The sequence below is a fragment of the Thamnophis elegans genome, chromosome 2, assembly GCF_009769535.1.
Source record: "Thamnophis elegans isolate rThaEle1 chromosome 2, rThaEle1.pri, whole genome shotgun sequence".
Classification (NCBI taxonomy): Eukaryota; Metazoa; Chordata; class Lepidosauria; order Squamata; family Colubridae; genus Thamnophis; species Thamnophis elegans.
The window spans coordinates 92,666,094-92,679,353 of record NC_045542.1 but is presented as its reverse complement, the minus strand read 5'-3'; the positions used below and the strand labels follow the sequence as shown (position 1 = coordinate 92,679,353).

Sequence of the window (13,260 nt, the reverse complement as noted above, 5' to 3'; positions counted from 1 at the left end):
GGAGGCCATCTCAGGATTGGCAGTAGAGTTCCCCAGGCTTATAGTCCTTGGCTTTCACCTTATGGCCACCATGGCAGCCATGGGCAAATTCCAGATAATGACCGTATGATGTAAGAGTTTTGAGAAGTGTGAAACTAACTTTTACTGATTTTAGTATATTTAATCATAAGTTTCAAACATGCTGCATTGTTTCGACAGGACTAGATGTACTTTTTTCTGCTGGTTTTCATTTGTACTGCAGTCTATGTCACTGCAGTGTCCAACAATTATCAGTCAGCATTGATGAATTTTAGTTGCTCTGATACCATTTCTCATTGTGTCAATTTCCTGGTGAAACCTTTCACTGGCTGCACCTAATTTTTTAGGAAAGAAATCCAAGTGTGAATGCAGAAAATGAATTTTCAGTGACATGTTGCATTTTATAGTCTTGTACGCTGTTGCTATAAGAAGTTGAATCAACTTTCTGATATCAACTGTTTGATGTGTACTGAAGTTTGATGCTCTATAGTTGCCAAGAAAATTCTCAATGACATCCTTGAATGTTTTCCAGGCAATTTTTTTCTGGCCCCACTCATAGGTCTTCAAACCACTTGCCACTGATGACTTATTCATTCTAACCACTGCAGTGGCACAGTGGTTAGAATGTAGTACTGCAGGCTACTTCTGCTGCCTGCAATTTGGCAGTTCAAATTCCACCAGGCTCAAGGTTGACTCAGCCTTCTATCCTCCTGAGGTTGGTAAAATGAGGACCCATATTGTTGGGGGCAATATGCTAACTCTATAAACCTCTTAGAGAGGGCTGTAAAGCACTGTGAAGTGGTATGTAAGTCTAAATGCTAAATGCTATTAATATTCAATCTGTGGACCAACAAAAATGTCTTCCTTAATCTTGACATCAATTGTTCTCCAATAACAAAAAACCTTCACCTTCCTTGTTCATCATTTTTATTTTCACAAAAAAAAATTATCAGTTTGAGTTTTATGTGAAGTGGAGACAAAAATATATTTGTCAGGTGAACACGTGGTTCAATGTGCCACGTTTTTTCTATGCTGGAACCAAATTCTTCAGATGGGCCATTTTAATGTAATGCGACTGTCTTGCATGGCTGTTCCATTTCCATATGTAACAATAGTTGGTACATCTGAACTGCACTCCAAGCAATAGAGCCACTACTTTCAGATCGCCACAGATATTCCAGTTACAGTATATTGGATGTATTGGATGTGCTTTAGCAACAGTTCCATGTTTTTCTATGTTTCTTTCATGCATGCAGCATAGCTAACAGGTATTGAGGGTGTACATTGCCAAAACAGAAGATTTCTTTGATGGGTTATATTATAGATTATTTTTGTGAGAAAATGTATAAGATATACCCAAATGTTTTCAGGAAGCAAAATCATTGTTATCCTGTGTATTTTCCAGACGTTTTCCAGGAATTAGATTTGGGGATCAATTATATGAGGAAAAACACTTTTGGTGTAACGGAACAGAATTTCTCAAGGAATTAGTTGGCTTTTCATTTTTGATTTGTCGCAGTCTATTGTGTTTTTTCTGTTCTGTCTGTCATAAATACATACCAACTCTGTGATTTCTTTCATTCACCTAACTACATTCAATAGAATAGTGTCAGTCAGAGAACTTGTCCTAAATCTTTTTTCTACCAATTTTTCTGCTTAGGAGTCAAGGCATGAAGGGTTTTATAGAATAAAAGAACAGATCTTTGAATTGTATACAGAAACATATAAAAAAGCTACTCAAATGCTGCAATTTCCAAAAATGATTGTATTTCATTTATGCATGGTAGGTGATTGTGTGTTTTATTGTGGGCTTGTGTGTATAATTACCATACTTTTATTACTGAAGTTCAGCAAAATAGTTAAAACATTTGGTGTGCCACTGAATTAACCAATATAAAATACACTGGGTAATAAATCTCAAACCTGCATATTTGAAATGGTTTATTTGCTTAATTAGCTGCCATATAAAAATCACTTCTAATCATTTTCCAAGTCCTTCATAATGCAGTTTTTGTGGTTTACCTTCTTCTCTTCACAATTTCCATATTTCAGTATAAATATTTTAAGACTGACTCATGAATGGAGCAGTTTGTGAAGGCACTGAGGTAGGAAGCATTTAATCCAAGAATACAGAAAATAATTTTGTAATCATTTCTCAGCTAACTGCTAGGCTGTTAAGATATTAGACAAGTACCTGTAACTTAAAAAGATGACTTGTTATGCAAGTCTTTAGACAGATGAAAACAGAAAATAAGCCAATATATCTGAGAGCTTTTTCTGACATGCAGTAAATCTGAGATAATATGGAGAGTGAGATGAGATTTGGCTATTTACACAGAAAACAATAAAAGCTCCTATAAGAGTTCAACAGAGGTTGCTTGTCTTGTAAATAAAGTAAGTGGCATCTTTATTCCAGATCGTAGATACAAAAAGTTGAGTAATTTGAAAGCAAGATAATTGGTAGTCAAAAGTTGTGAGTGAGCTCCCGTTACTTGTCCCAGCTTCTGCCAACCTAGCAGTTTGAAAGTATGTAAAATTCAAGTAGAAAAAATAGAAACCACCTTTGGTGGGAAGGTAACTGTGTTCCGTATGCCTTTGGCATTTAGTCATGCCGGCCACATGACCACGGAGACATCTTTGGACAGTGCTGGCTCTTTGGCTTTGAAATGGAAATGAGCACCTCCCTCTAGAGTCAAGAACAATTAGCACATATGTGTGTGGAACCTTTATCTTTACCTAAAGTATTCTCTTATTCTAAGTTCAAACAACAACACAAAACTATCATATAAAAATATATAGTAAATCCACCAAGAATAACAAGGTTAGACTGGATTTCATCTGATGTTATTTCCTATTTTACATTTCTACTAATTTATTATAAAAAATAACACGATGCCATCACATAGTATCCAGGCAAATCCAGGCATTGATGATATTTTTTTTAATTGTAGGGTAGCTGTGCTTTTGTACGTATGTTTCAAACAAGATGGGTAATTTGGATCTGCATGAATGTGTACTATTATACCGTATGAATTTCCAATTTGACATATAATATATAAAGTGCAGCACCAGCCAATTCATGACTCTCTCCAATTATCTTAATGTTTGATCTCTATCTGGTTCTCTTTATTGCAGTTGCTTGTTCAGATGCTAAGCATCCAGATCACGAAGGACTAAATGGCTACAAGATGCAAGCTTTAATTTTAGATTTATTTTATTTTTTTATAGCTACAGCTTCTAGTTCAGAAAAAAATGAATCATAGCATAGTAGTTAAGCATTAGCATTTAGCCTGTATTTCTCCCTTTCTGGATTATTATTCACAAACTAAGGATTTTGTAGATAGTCTTATATCAACGATTCAGATTTTAAGTTTCATTCCTCCCCGTTCCTTAACTTTACCTCTTATTCAGTATGTTTCTTTCAATAAAGATGAGGTGAATAGTCAAGAAAATCTTGATCAACATATAATTTGATTCATGCAGCTAGCCAATGAGTATCTGTGAAAGGAGGAGCTTACTCTTGAAAAGGCTCTTCAAAGGAATTATTATAACACAAATATACTGAGACACATCCACAAACAGCTTCCAGTCTGAAAGGAGATTCTTTAGTTGTGTTTGTCTCCATCTTTGCTGCTCTCCCCTTCCGGTCATTTCTCAAGCCAACTACTCTTGGGTAATGTAAATAAAACTGGAACCAGGAAAGAGATTGTTCTATCCACAGCTCCTACAATGGATTGTACCACAAATATATCTCAATACTTTCACAGGATGGAAGAATCAGAACCACTAAGAAAATATTTTAATAGCACTGAAGACTATCTTCTTTTTCTATATGGACCAAAACACAGCCACCTGTCCTTGCCTATGACTTGGATTTACGCTCTGATCTTCATAGTTGGTGTGTCCGGCAACCTTTTAGTGTGCTTAGTGATTCTCAAGCACAGGAACATGCAAACACCAACTAATTGCTATCTCTTTAGCCTTGCTATTTCAGACCTGCTGGTATTACTCTTTGGGATGCCTTTGGAAGTTTATGAAATGTGGAGCAACTACCCTTTCTTATTCGGACCAGTGGGCTGCTACTTTAAAACAGCTTTTTTCGAGACGGTGTGCTTTGCTTCTATCCTGATCATCACCATGGTTAGCATAGAGAGATATATGGCCATTCTACACCCCTTCCGAGCCAGGTTGAAAAATACCCAGCAGCGAGCTCTGAGGATCATCCTTACCCTATGGCTTCTCTCAATCATCTTCTCTCTTCCCAATACCAGCATCCATGGCATAAAGCTACAGTATTTTCCAAATCGTACAGAGGTCCCTGGTTCTGCAATTTGTACTGTGGTCTATTCTATGTGGATTTACAACTGGATCATCCAGTTAACTTCTCTCTTGTTTTATGTGCTTCCAATGAGTGTCATCAGTATCCTCTACTGCCTGATGGGGTTGAAAGTGAGTCCTGACTAAACTATGCCTCGCTTTTCTCTAGTTTATTTGATAGTGCACCTCATTTAACATGGTTACAACTGATACTTTATGGATCTTTTTCTAATTATTTTTATCCATGTATCTTTTTTCCCACCTGTTTAAACAGTATCTGTTATTCTGTGCTATCATATAGTATACTAAGCAATAATGCAGGGCTTTTATGAACAGGTTTCATTCTGATTTTAATTAGAAGCACATGCATTAATTCTGGAATCCTACTACATGCACGCATTATTCCTTAATAAATAATTATTGGGCTGTATTCTAGATTTTAAAAAAAGTTTCTAAGCCTCTGACATAACAAGGATAATATATTAAGCTCAAATAAATGTTTTGCTAGTAGCCACAGATTTGTTATTCTCTTGTATAAGTGGTTGGAGTTTATTTTAAGTTTACTTTTTGGGCAATATAGTTTTAGAACTGCATCCAGACACTTGGTAGAGAAAATTATTTAAACAGCATTGTGGTTATTTAGTTTCTGAGAAATGTAACTTAATTTCATTTGATGTGTTTAAAAAAACAACGTGTCTCTAGTTTTTCAAGAAAAATATATGGGAAATTCACTTGGAGCTAACAATTCATATTATAGCATTATTCAGCATGTGAAGGGTAGAATTAGTTTTCTTTTTCAAGAAAAATACAGATTAGTACCACAATTAGTTGGAAGGCAGCACTGACTGGACACTGCCCATTTTTTTTTCACTTGTTCCCAAGGCCTTTATTTATTTCTCTTGATCACAAGCACGAAAATGTGAAAATGTTTACCCAAAGGATTTCTCTATATGTGTTTGTGAGCAAAAGGTGGGGGGGGGAACCCTCAGAATTTTGGAATTATTTCACTAGAATCTTATTCTGCACAATGGCATAAAGTAAAACCTTGAGAAAAATATACCAGAAGAAACAGTGTTTTTATCTATGTATTACACTATTATCCTCTGTTGCATTTGCTGAGTTATCCTGAATACCACTTCAGTTCTATTATGTATCCTTACAATCCTACAAGCAAGGATAATTTTACCTAAATGACTTTGCTTTATTTATCAAAGTAGATAGGATGAATAGATAATGATCTCAAACAGGTTGCATTGATCAACAACTTTAGAAAAAGTAGTTACAATATGAGCAAATCTGATGGAAAGACTGACTGATTGAACTGACTTTCTGAGATGTCATCAGATCAATTCCTTTGATTTTTCTTACTTTTCCTTCCTATTAGTTGAGAAGAGACAGATCCTTGGAAGTAAAAGAAATGCAGATGAATATTAAACTATCGTCCAGAAAGTCTATCACAAAGATGCTATGTGAGTACAAAATGGTGGTTTTGTATTATTGACATATTATTAAGCAGGTAAGTCTAGAATAATATATTTTAGAAGACCATTAGATATTATCTAAATAGGAATCAGGGTCCAGCTTGTTATTCATTACAAAAGATTTCAGAAAGGAAGGAAACAAGAATGAATGTAGCAGAAGGAAAGAAGAATGGAGTATCTGCTGTCTGAGATTGTTCTAATTCCAGATAAACGAGACTGTTCTGGGGAACTGCTTTATTGATCAGGACAAATATATGGCATGTACGTTTGTCAATAAATTTTGATTCATTGGGTCCAGAAAAATCTTGCCGTAATCCTATTTCTCCTTCTAAGACAGGGGTGTCAACTTGAGATGACACGTCATCATGTGACATATCACAACTTTTTCCCCCTTTGCTAAACTGGAGGTGGATGTGGCCAGTGTGTGATGCATCTGGCCCATGGGCTGCAAGTTTGACACCCCTGCACTTTGATGGTAGAAGCACATTTGTGTAAGTCTACCCAACTAGACAGAATGTTGCCTTGTCTGTACTCAGCCTTGCATTACCAAGAAAGTTTTTCTATTTCTCCTTCACTTTTCCAAATCTGGATAAACGAAATACAATTTATATATATTTAATATAAAAAGATGTATTAAATACATTCCCAGAGCTCACTCAGGTTTTGATCAGTTGGGAACACATTAAACCAAGAAAGCATGCACTTTACTCTCATCTCATTCTCTCTCTGACAGTTGTCCTCGTAATCGTTTTTGGGGTATGTTGGGCCCCATTCCACACAGATCGTCTTTTCTACAGCTTTGTTGCAACCTGGACAGAACCTCTTGCAAATATATTCAACCTTATTCATGTGGTTTCAGGTAATATTTCAATTTGAATATAACATTGACCCTAAATGTTTTCTCAGACTGAACAGGAAATAGGACTCTGCAATAAGATGTATAGACCCCAAGCACATAAGGAAGAAAGTGTTCTGGATCAGGTTAACCAATCAATCCAGTGGGAGCTTCCCCCTCAGTCTCAGCAGAAGTTTGTTGCCATGACTTTGGTTCTCATGCTGCTTCTGGTCAATGCTTTGTCTAGCGGATTAGGGCACCACATTCCAGTGCATTGTAACTCCCCTTCCCCCAATGAGTGGCAACTAAGAAATGAAGTGAAAGTAAACATGGCTTTGGCTCACGCCATTTTGAAGTTGACACAGGGCTAACAATAAGGTGTAGATGCAGGCTTCTGTAGTTTGGGATTGGCTCCTATTATCCTCTAAGTAGTGCAAGGTATAAAAAGAAGCCAAACCATTATTTTGTATTTGTTTTAATCTGTTCAGTGCAATTTTTTGATCAGCCAACCAGCCAGGGTACACTGGCTGCCTGCTGGAAACAAGAACCAAGAAAGTAAAGAGAGCAAGTACATACACAGAGTCAATGCCTATCCTTTGTTGTATATTGGGATAATTTGGATGAGAATTGGTCTAAATTTGTGCTGAAGTCATGGCTTTTTTTAAATGAGAATTTGCAGAAGTGCTATCATGTGGATTGTTTGGATCCAAATAATTAAGAAAAAAACAGATTCTCTAAATGTCACTGTGAACTAGAGTAAGCACTTTTGCTATTAAATATATGCAAAGTCATTACAAATGCTAGTAGACCATCTCTAATGGTATCAGTTTCATTTCTAACATGTAGCAATAAGATCTGATGCTATATTCCAGCCTGTAATCAGTCAAATGCAGAATGCAGAGGAGTGGTTAGTTTTCTTGATCTACATTTTGTTGATGCAGCTTATAACAGCTGCATCATATTCACATTCAAGACTCCCACATCTTTTTGAATGTGCTACTTCCTAGTATAGTTCAACTTCTGGTTTCTCTGTATTCCCTTGTTCGAAGATAGGATCAGCATTTGCTTCTCTCCAATACTGTGTCACTAGGTTAGGTTTATCCCTGTGATTTGTCAAAATCAGTGAAGGGATTCAATAAAACATTGCAACAAAACACTTTGCAAATACAATAATAAATGCTTCTATCCTTCCCTTTTCTCCCACTCTTTGAAAATTTTTTCATCCAAATTGGGACTATTCCATATGACAATAAATCTGCCAATTAAAAGTGGGGAGGCGATGTCGAAAAAAATCTGTAGATGGGCAAGTATATGATAAAAAGGTCCTATCTGTGCAATTGTATGCAGTGTATAAAGATGGTATATCCCAAAATGGACATTTCTAGCTGTTATGTAATACTTTAGCCAGAAGGAAATATTTGTCAGGATTCCAAATAGCATCCAAAATTAAATCAGAGTCCAAGGCAAAGTATTGCTCAAAGTTCCAATTTATTAAGAGAGCCATGTTGGCACATCTGGGAAAACCCAAATCTGAAAGCTTTCTGGTTTTCCCCACTCAGTTGAAAGTTCATGAACTTGCCCCCACACCCACAAGTCCATCACATGGTCCAATCTTCCACTGCCATGCTGGCAGTTCCACCCATCCAGTTCCGGACAGGTACAGAGGTGTAGAGACAAAGGATGACCCTCGATTTTAGGAAAAAAAATATTTTGGTTACATAGCATTTAACTCCGTACCATCCTCCCTCACATTTTCCCATAATAGAAATGGCATAGTAGAATAATAGAAAGTATGGCAGGCCAAAGACCCAAAAGGAATATGGCTGCAGGCCTGACAATATTATCATGTTATTGTAATGATTTTATAAATTGTTACAGTATCTCCCAACCTTGGCAACTTCCAGATGTGTGAATGTCAACTCCCAGAATTTTTATCTATGACAGTGTTAGCTATAGAATTATGGGAGTTGAAGTCCACCCATATGGAAATTGCCAATTTGGGGAAACTGGTTTAGATTTTCCTTGCAGTTGTGAGCACTTCTTTTTAAAATTTTGATCTCAGAGAACAGTTAATACAGTTGAAGTAACAGTTTTGAATCAGTAGAAACTATGTTTTAAAAAGATATGATCACATATAGTTAATCATATTTCTATCAACTGGTTAAACTGGAGACATGATTGCAGTGTTCCATATCTCAGAGGCTGCCACAAAGAAGAGGGAGTCAAACTATTCTCCAAAGCACCTGAGGGTAGGATAAGAAGCTATGGGTGGAAACTAATCAAGGAGAGAAGCAACTTAGAACTAAGGAGACATTTCCTGACAGTTAGAAAAATTAATCAGTGGAACAACTTTCCTCCAGAAGTTGTGAATGCTCCAACACTGGAAGTTTTTAAGATGTTCAATAACCATTTGTCTGAAGTAGTGTAGGATTTCCTGCCTAAGCAGGAGGTTAGACTAGAAGACCTCCAAGGTCCCTTCCAACTCTGTTATTCTATTCTATTTTATTCTAAACTGAGATACGTATCCTAAAACATTTGTACACTTTCTCTCCCTGATATTTTTTTCAAATTGTTGTGATTTACCTGTTATTTTTGTCTATCTCTCATTCTCTCACTCATTCACTCTCCTGTAGGTGTTTTCTTCTATTTGAGTTCTGCCGTGAATCCTATAATCTATCATGTGTTCTCCCAGCGTTTTAGGATGGCTTTCCTAAGTGTTATCTTTCCTCAGTGCAAATACTGGCATCCCAGACGTCCCACAAGCCATCCCACATCTCAGCAAAGTGTTTTCACATTGAGGGAAACCCAACAAAGCAGGATATGCTGAAGAGTGGAGTCACTCAAGGACCAAATGGAAACAATGCTTTTGACCCTAAGAGATTCCAAGTATTATTCATTGTTGAAATACTATACAATTCAATTCAAACTTTATTGTCAGAGTACAACATGAGTACAATGAGATTGGCTAGACTCCCTTGGGCACCCCCCCCCAACACAATACAACTCACAATGAAAGACAAAAAATCCCTAGTCCAGTGAATTCTACTAACAAACACCCAGTCCTATTGCACCATGTGAATTCATTGCACGATGTCCCAGCCCGCAAGTTAACCGTACTATGTTGTTGTAGGGTTATTTTTCATTCAGGAGTCTGACAGCCCATGGATTAAAAAGTGTTCTTCAGCCTGTTTGTGTGGCTGCCTATGCTTCTATATCTCCTTCCAGATGATAGGAGAATAAAGAAGGGCTGACCAATGTGTGAGTCGTCCCTGAGGATTTTCCTTACTCTTCTAAGGCAACGAGCCCTGGCAACATCATCTAGTGTTGTCAGTGGACAGCCCACAATGTTTTGTGCTGTTCTCACCATCCTCTGTAATGTCTTTGTATCCACAACTATCAAGCCAGCATACCACACCGTAATGCAATGAGTGAGGACACTTTCTATTGTGAACCAGTAAAAGGACGTCATCAGTTGTTGTTCTTCTTTATTTTTTCACAATGCAATATTAGTAAATTATTTTCATAAAATGATTATCCCTTACAATCCAATGGATTTAAAATAATCCAGAAGGTTAAAACATAAAATACTATACCATTTTGATTAGCAATAAAATATCCATATACAGTCATGAGTATTAATAAGAACTACTTAGCTTTTTCTAGTGGGGAAAAGCCCAAGCAAAGAGGTAACTTTTAATGTATTGCATATTGGACATTTCCTGAACTATAAAAGGTAGTTTATTCTGAATTGGTTTGAGCCATTTTTCCAGGTGGCGAAGAAACTGACCATTGATCACTTTTTTCATATATGAGAAACATATAAGAAAATAGGTAAAGATTAAACAAGCAGGATCCGAAATATACAGTATAGATGAGTAAGCGCGTTTGTGCAGAATGTTAATATAGCTGAATTTTGAAGTTAGCCTATGGACATTATCTTTGGCAAGAAGAAGAATTGACTTGTACTTTAGAATTTGTTTATATGATAAAAACAGATTAAATGAACAAAGTGCATTTGTTCTCTATCAGTGTGCCTCGAATGTAGCCCAATGTTTTTCCATGTGAATGTCATGAGAATAAGAAACATAACAACAGCTACATGCACTTATCTCTATTTAACAAAATGTCTTTTCTAAAAGCCTGGTAATGCTACACAATGGCTCATTATCTTTTATTCTATAAATAAAGCCTGTCTATTGCTGAAAGAAGGTAAATAAAAGTATATTAGTTTTTAAAAAAGAACAAATATTCCATGTAATGTCCTGATGTCTTTATATTATAAATGTAAAAGATGCACGTTTCTGCTGCTCTTTCAAAACAATTCCAAGCGGTGCTGCAACACATACCACTTTGGAAGATTATGGCATTTTGGATCCAAAGAAATTCATGACAAATTTCTTTTGCACCTCTGGCTATGTCACTGAAGAGGGACCTGTGTCGTGTCTTTCTTCCAGAGTTAGCAGACCTATTGTGGACAAAAATGTTTTTGTGATGAGCAGGCATCCTTTACCATCACTGTGAGAGCCTGGGTACTGTTAATTAGTTCTTGATACCTTATGAAACTGGAGAACAAAATCTCAGTATTGTGTTGGCTTTAATTTTTTAGAATGCTGGTTACTTTTTAATTTTTAAAAAAAATTTCTCCAAAGTTTTTCTTCTGCTGCTACTGTCAGATTTATCCCCTGAGATATGTCTATTGATCCCTCGGAGAAATAGCAGTGCTATTTTCATTGCTGAAAACTGATCCCTATCACCTAAGGAAACTGCAATATGTGCATCCATTCCTTAGCAATGGTCTTTGGTATTTCTAATTCCTTATCATTTCCCATGCTGAGTTCATTGTGAATAGATTTCAGATCTGTTAAAGAGAGAAGGAGCACTTGCAAAACTCTATTGTTAAGATAAAGAAAGGAATAAATTTCACCCTACTTGCTTTTATGCCATGCATGCCAATCAATGGACTTTCTCCTTCTGTGCATCCATGAAAGTCATGCATTCAGAAGACTGATCCCATTTACTTCAACAACATGCAACTGCTTCAATTATTTGCATTATACATAACTATAAGCCACCTCTCCTCCATTGATTCCTCAAAATAACAAGGATTTTCAAAATTTATTTTGCTTCTGACAGTCTTAGATATTTTGTACTTTGCTAGATTTACTTCCTTCCAGGGTCACACAAGTGCATTTTCAATGCATTTCACTGATGACTCATGGGACAGCCTGTTCACCTACCTACTATCAAGGTATCAGAGGATTGGAAGCTTTTATTACAAAACTCTGCCCCTTCTATATGTCCATGAAACATCACGACGAAGGGTGGAGATTGAGTAAGATGGCATGACCTTGTTTAATCATTTCCCCCTTTGATCATCCCCAATACCTAAGCTTACTACACTATTGTATGAAGTACAGGAGATTAATATAACATTGTACTATGAGCCACTCTTGCCTGCAAAGTCAGGAAGGCCTATATAAGCTAAATACTAAACAGGTAAAGGTTCCCATTGCACATATGTGCTAGTCGTTCCCGACTCTAGGGGGTGATGCTCATCTCCGTTTCAAAGCCAAAGAGCCAGCACTGTCCGAAGACGTATCCACTGTCATGTGGCCACGACTAAATGCCAAAGGCTGTTACCTTCTCACCAAAGGTGTTTCCTATTTTTCTACTTGCATTTTTACATGCTTTCGAACTGCTAGGTTGGCAGAAGCTGGGACAAGTAACGGGAGCTTACTCCGTTACGTGGCGTTAGTGATTCGAACTGCCACTGTGACACACACACACACACACACACACACACACACACACACTATACTTTCCAAATCTATGATTTTGTGTGTGTGTGTGTGTAGATAAGAATCATGCAAGACATGGTATTCCCTATGGGATTCTATGGAAGTGAAAGTTTGAACTTTTAAATTGAAGACTCCTTGAGAACATCATGGGCAGCCCAGAAATTATCCAACAAATCAATCCAGAATTCTCATTCAAAGAACAAATGAACAAGCTTAAACTACCCTACTTCAGAAAAGTTATGTGAAGCCCCTGCTCTCTGGGAAAGTTTCTAATGAAGGTAAAGGAAGGAAAGAGAAGAAGATGGCAATCAGTCATATGGTAAATGAACTTAGCAAAGTCAGTGGGGAAGCCAGCAGAAAGTCACACATTGCACTTACATGATGTCACACTTAATGACCATGGGTGATTTGCTTTATGATTGCAGTTAGAACTGACATCGTAAGTTGCTGTTGTTATGTGATGTCTCAATTTATGACCATGCCACTTAGCAACAGATTTGCCTATCCCAATTTGGGTTGGTAACACACACACACACACACACACACACACACACACACACACACACTTATATTTATTTGATAGTATTTATTTGATAAACAGTATTTATTTGAAATCAATATAAAGGATAAAACATAGCCCTTTAAATTATTTAAATGATGAAATAGGGAGGAATGCATCACCAGGCATGGAATAGCAAGCATCAGTTTTATGCTGTAAATTAGGTACTTTCTAATTAACAACCAAAATGTTATGAAGATACATTATATTATGGAAAGGATTATACAGTGATGTCAAAGTGTGAAACATCAG

General features: G+C 36.7%; 1 protein-coding gene across 1 annotated transcript; it reads left to right on the top strand.

The window, feature by feature from the left end:
• The first annotated feature begins 3,786 nt into the window (after positions 1-3,786).
• On the top strand, positions 3,787-9,478 carry NMUR2 (neuromedin U receptor 2). The gene is made up of 4 exons (XM_032239062.1): positions 3,787-4,467; positions 5,720-5,804; positions 6,550-6,675; positions 9,285-9,478. Exons 1-4 carry the CDS (start codon positions 3,787-3,789, stop codon positions 9,476-9,478), a joined length of 1,086 nt encoding a protein of 361 aa, XP_032094953.1.
• Positions 9,479-13,260: the final 3,782 nt, after the last annotated feature.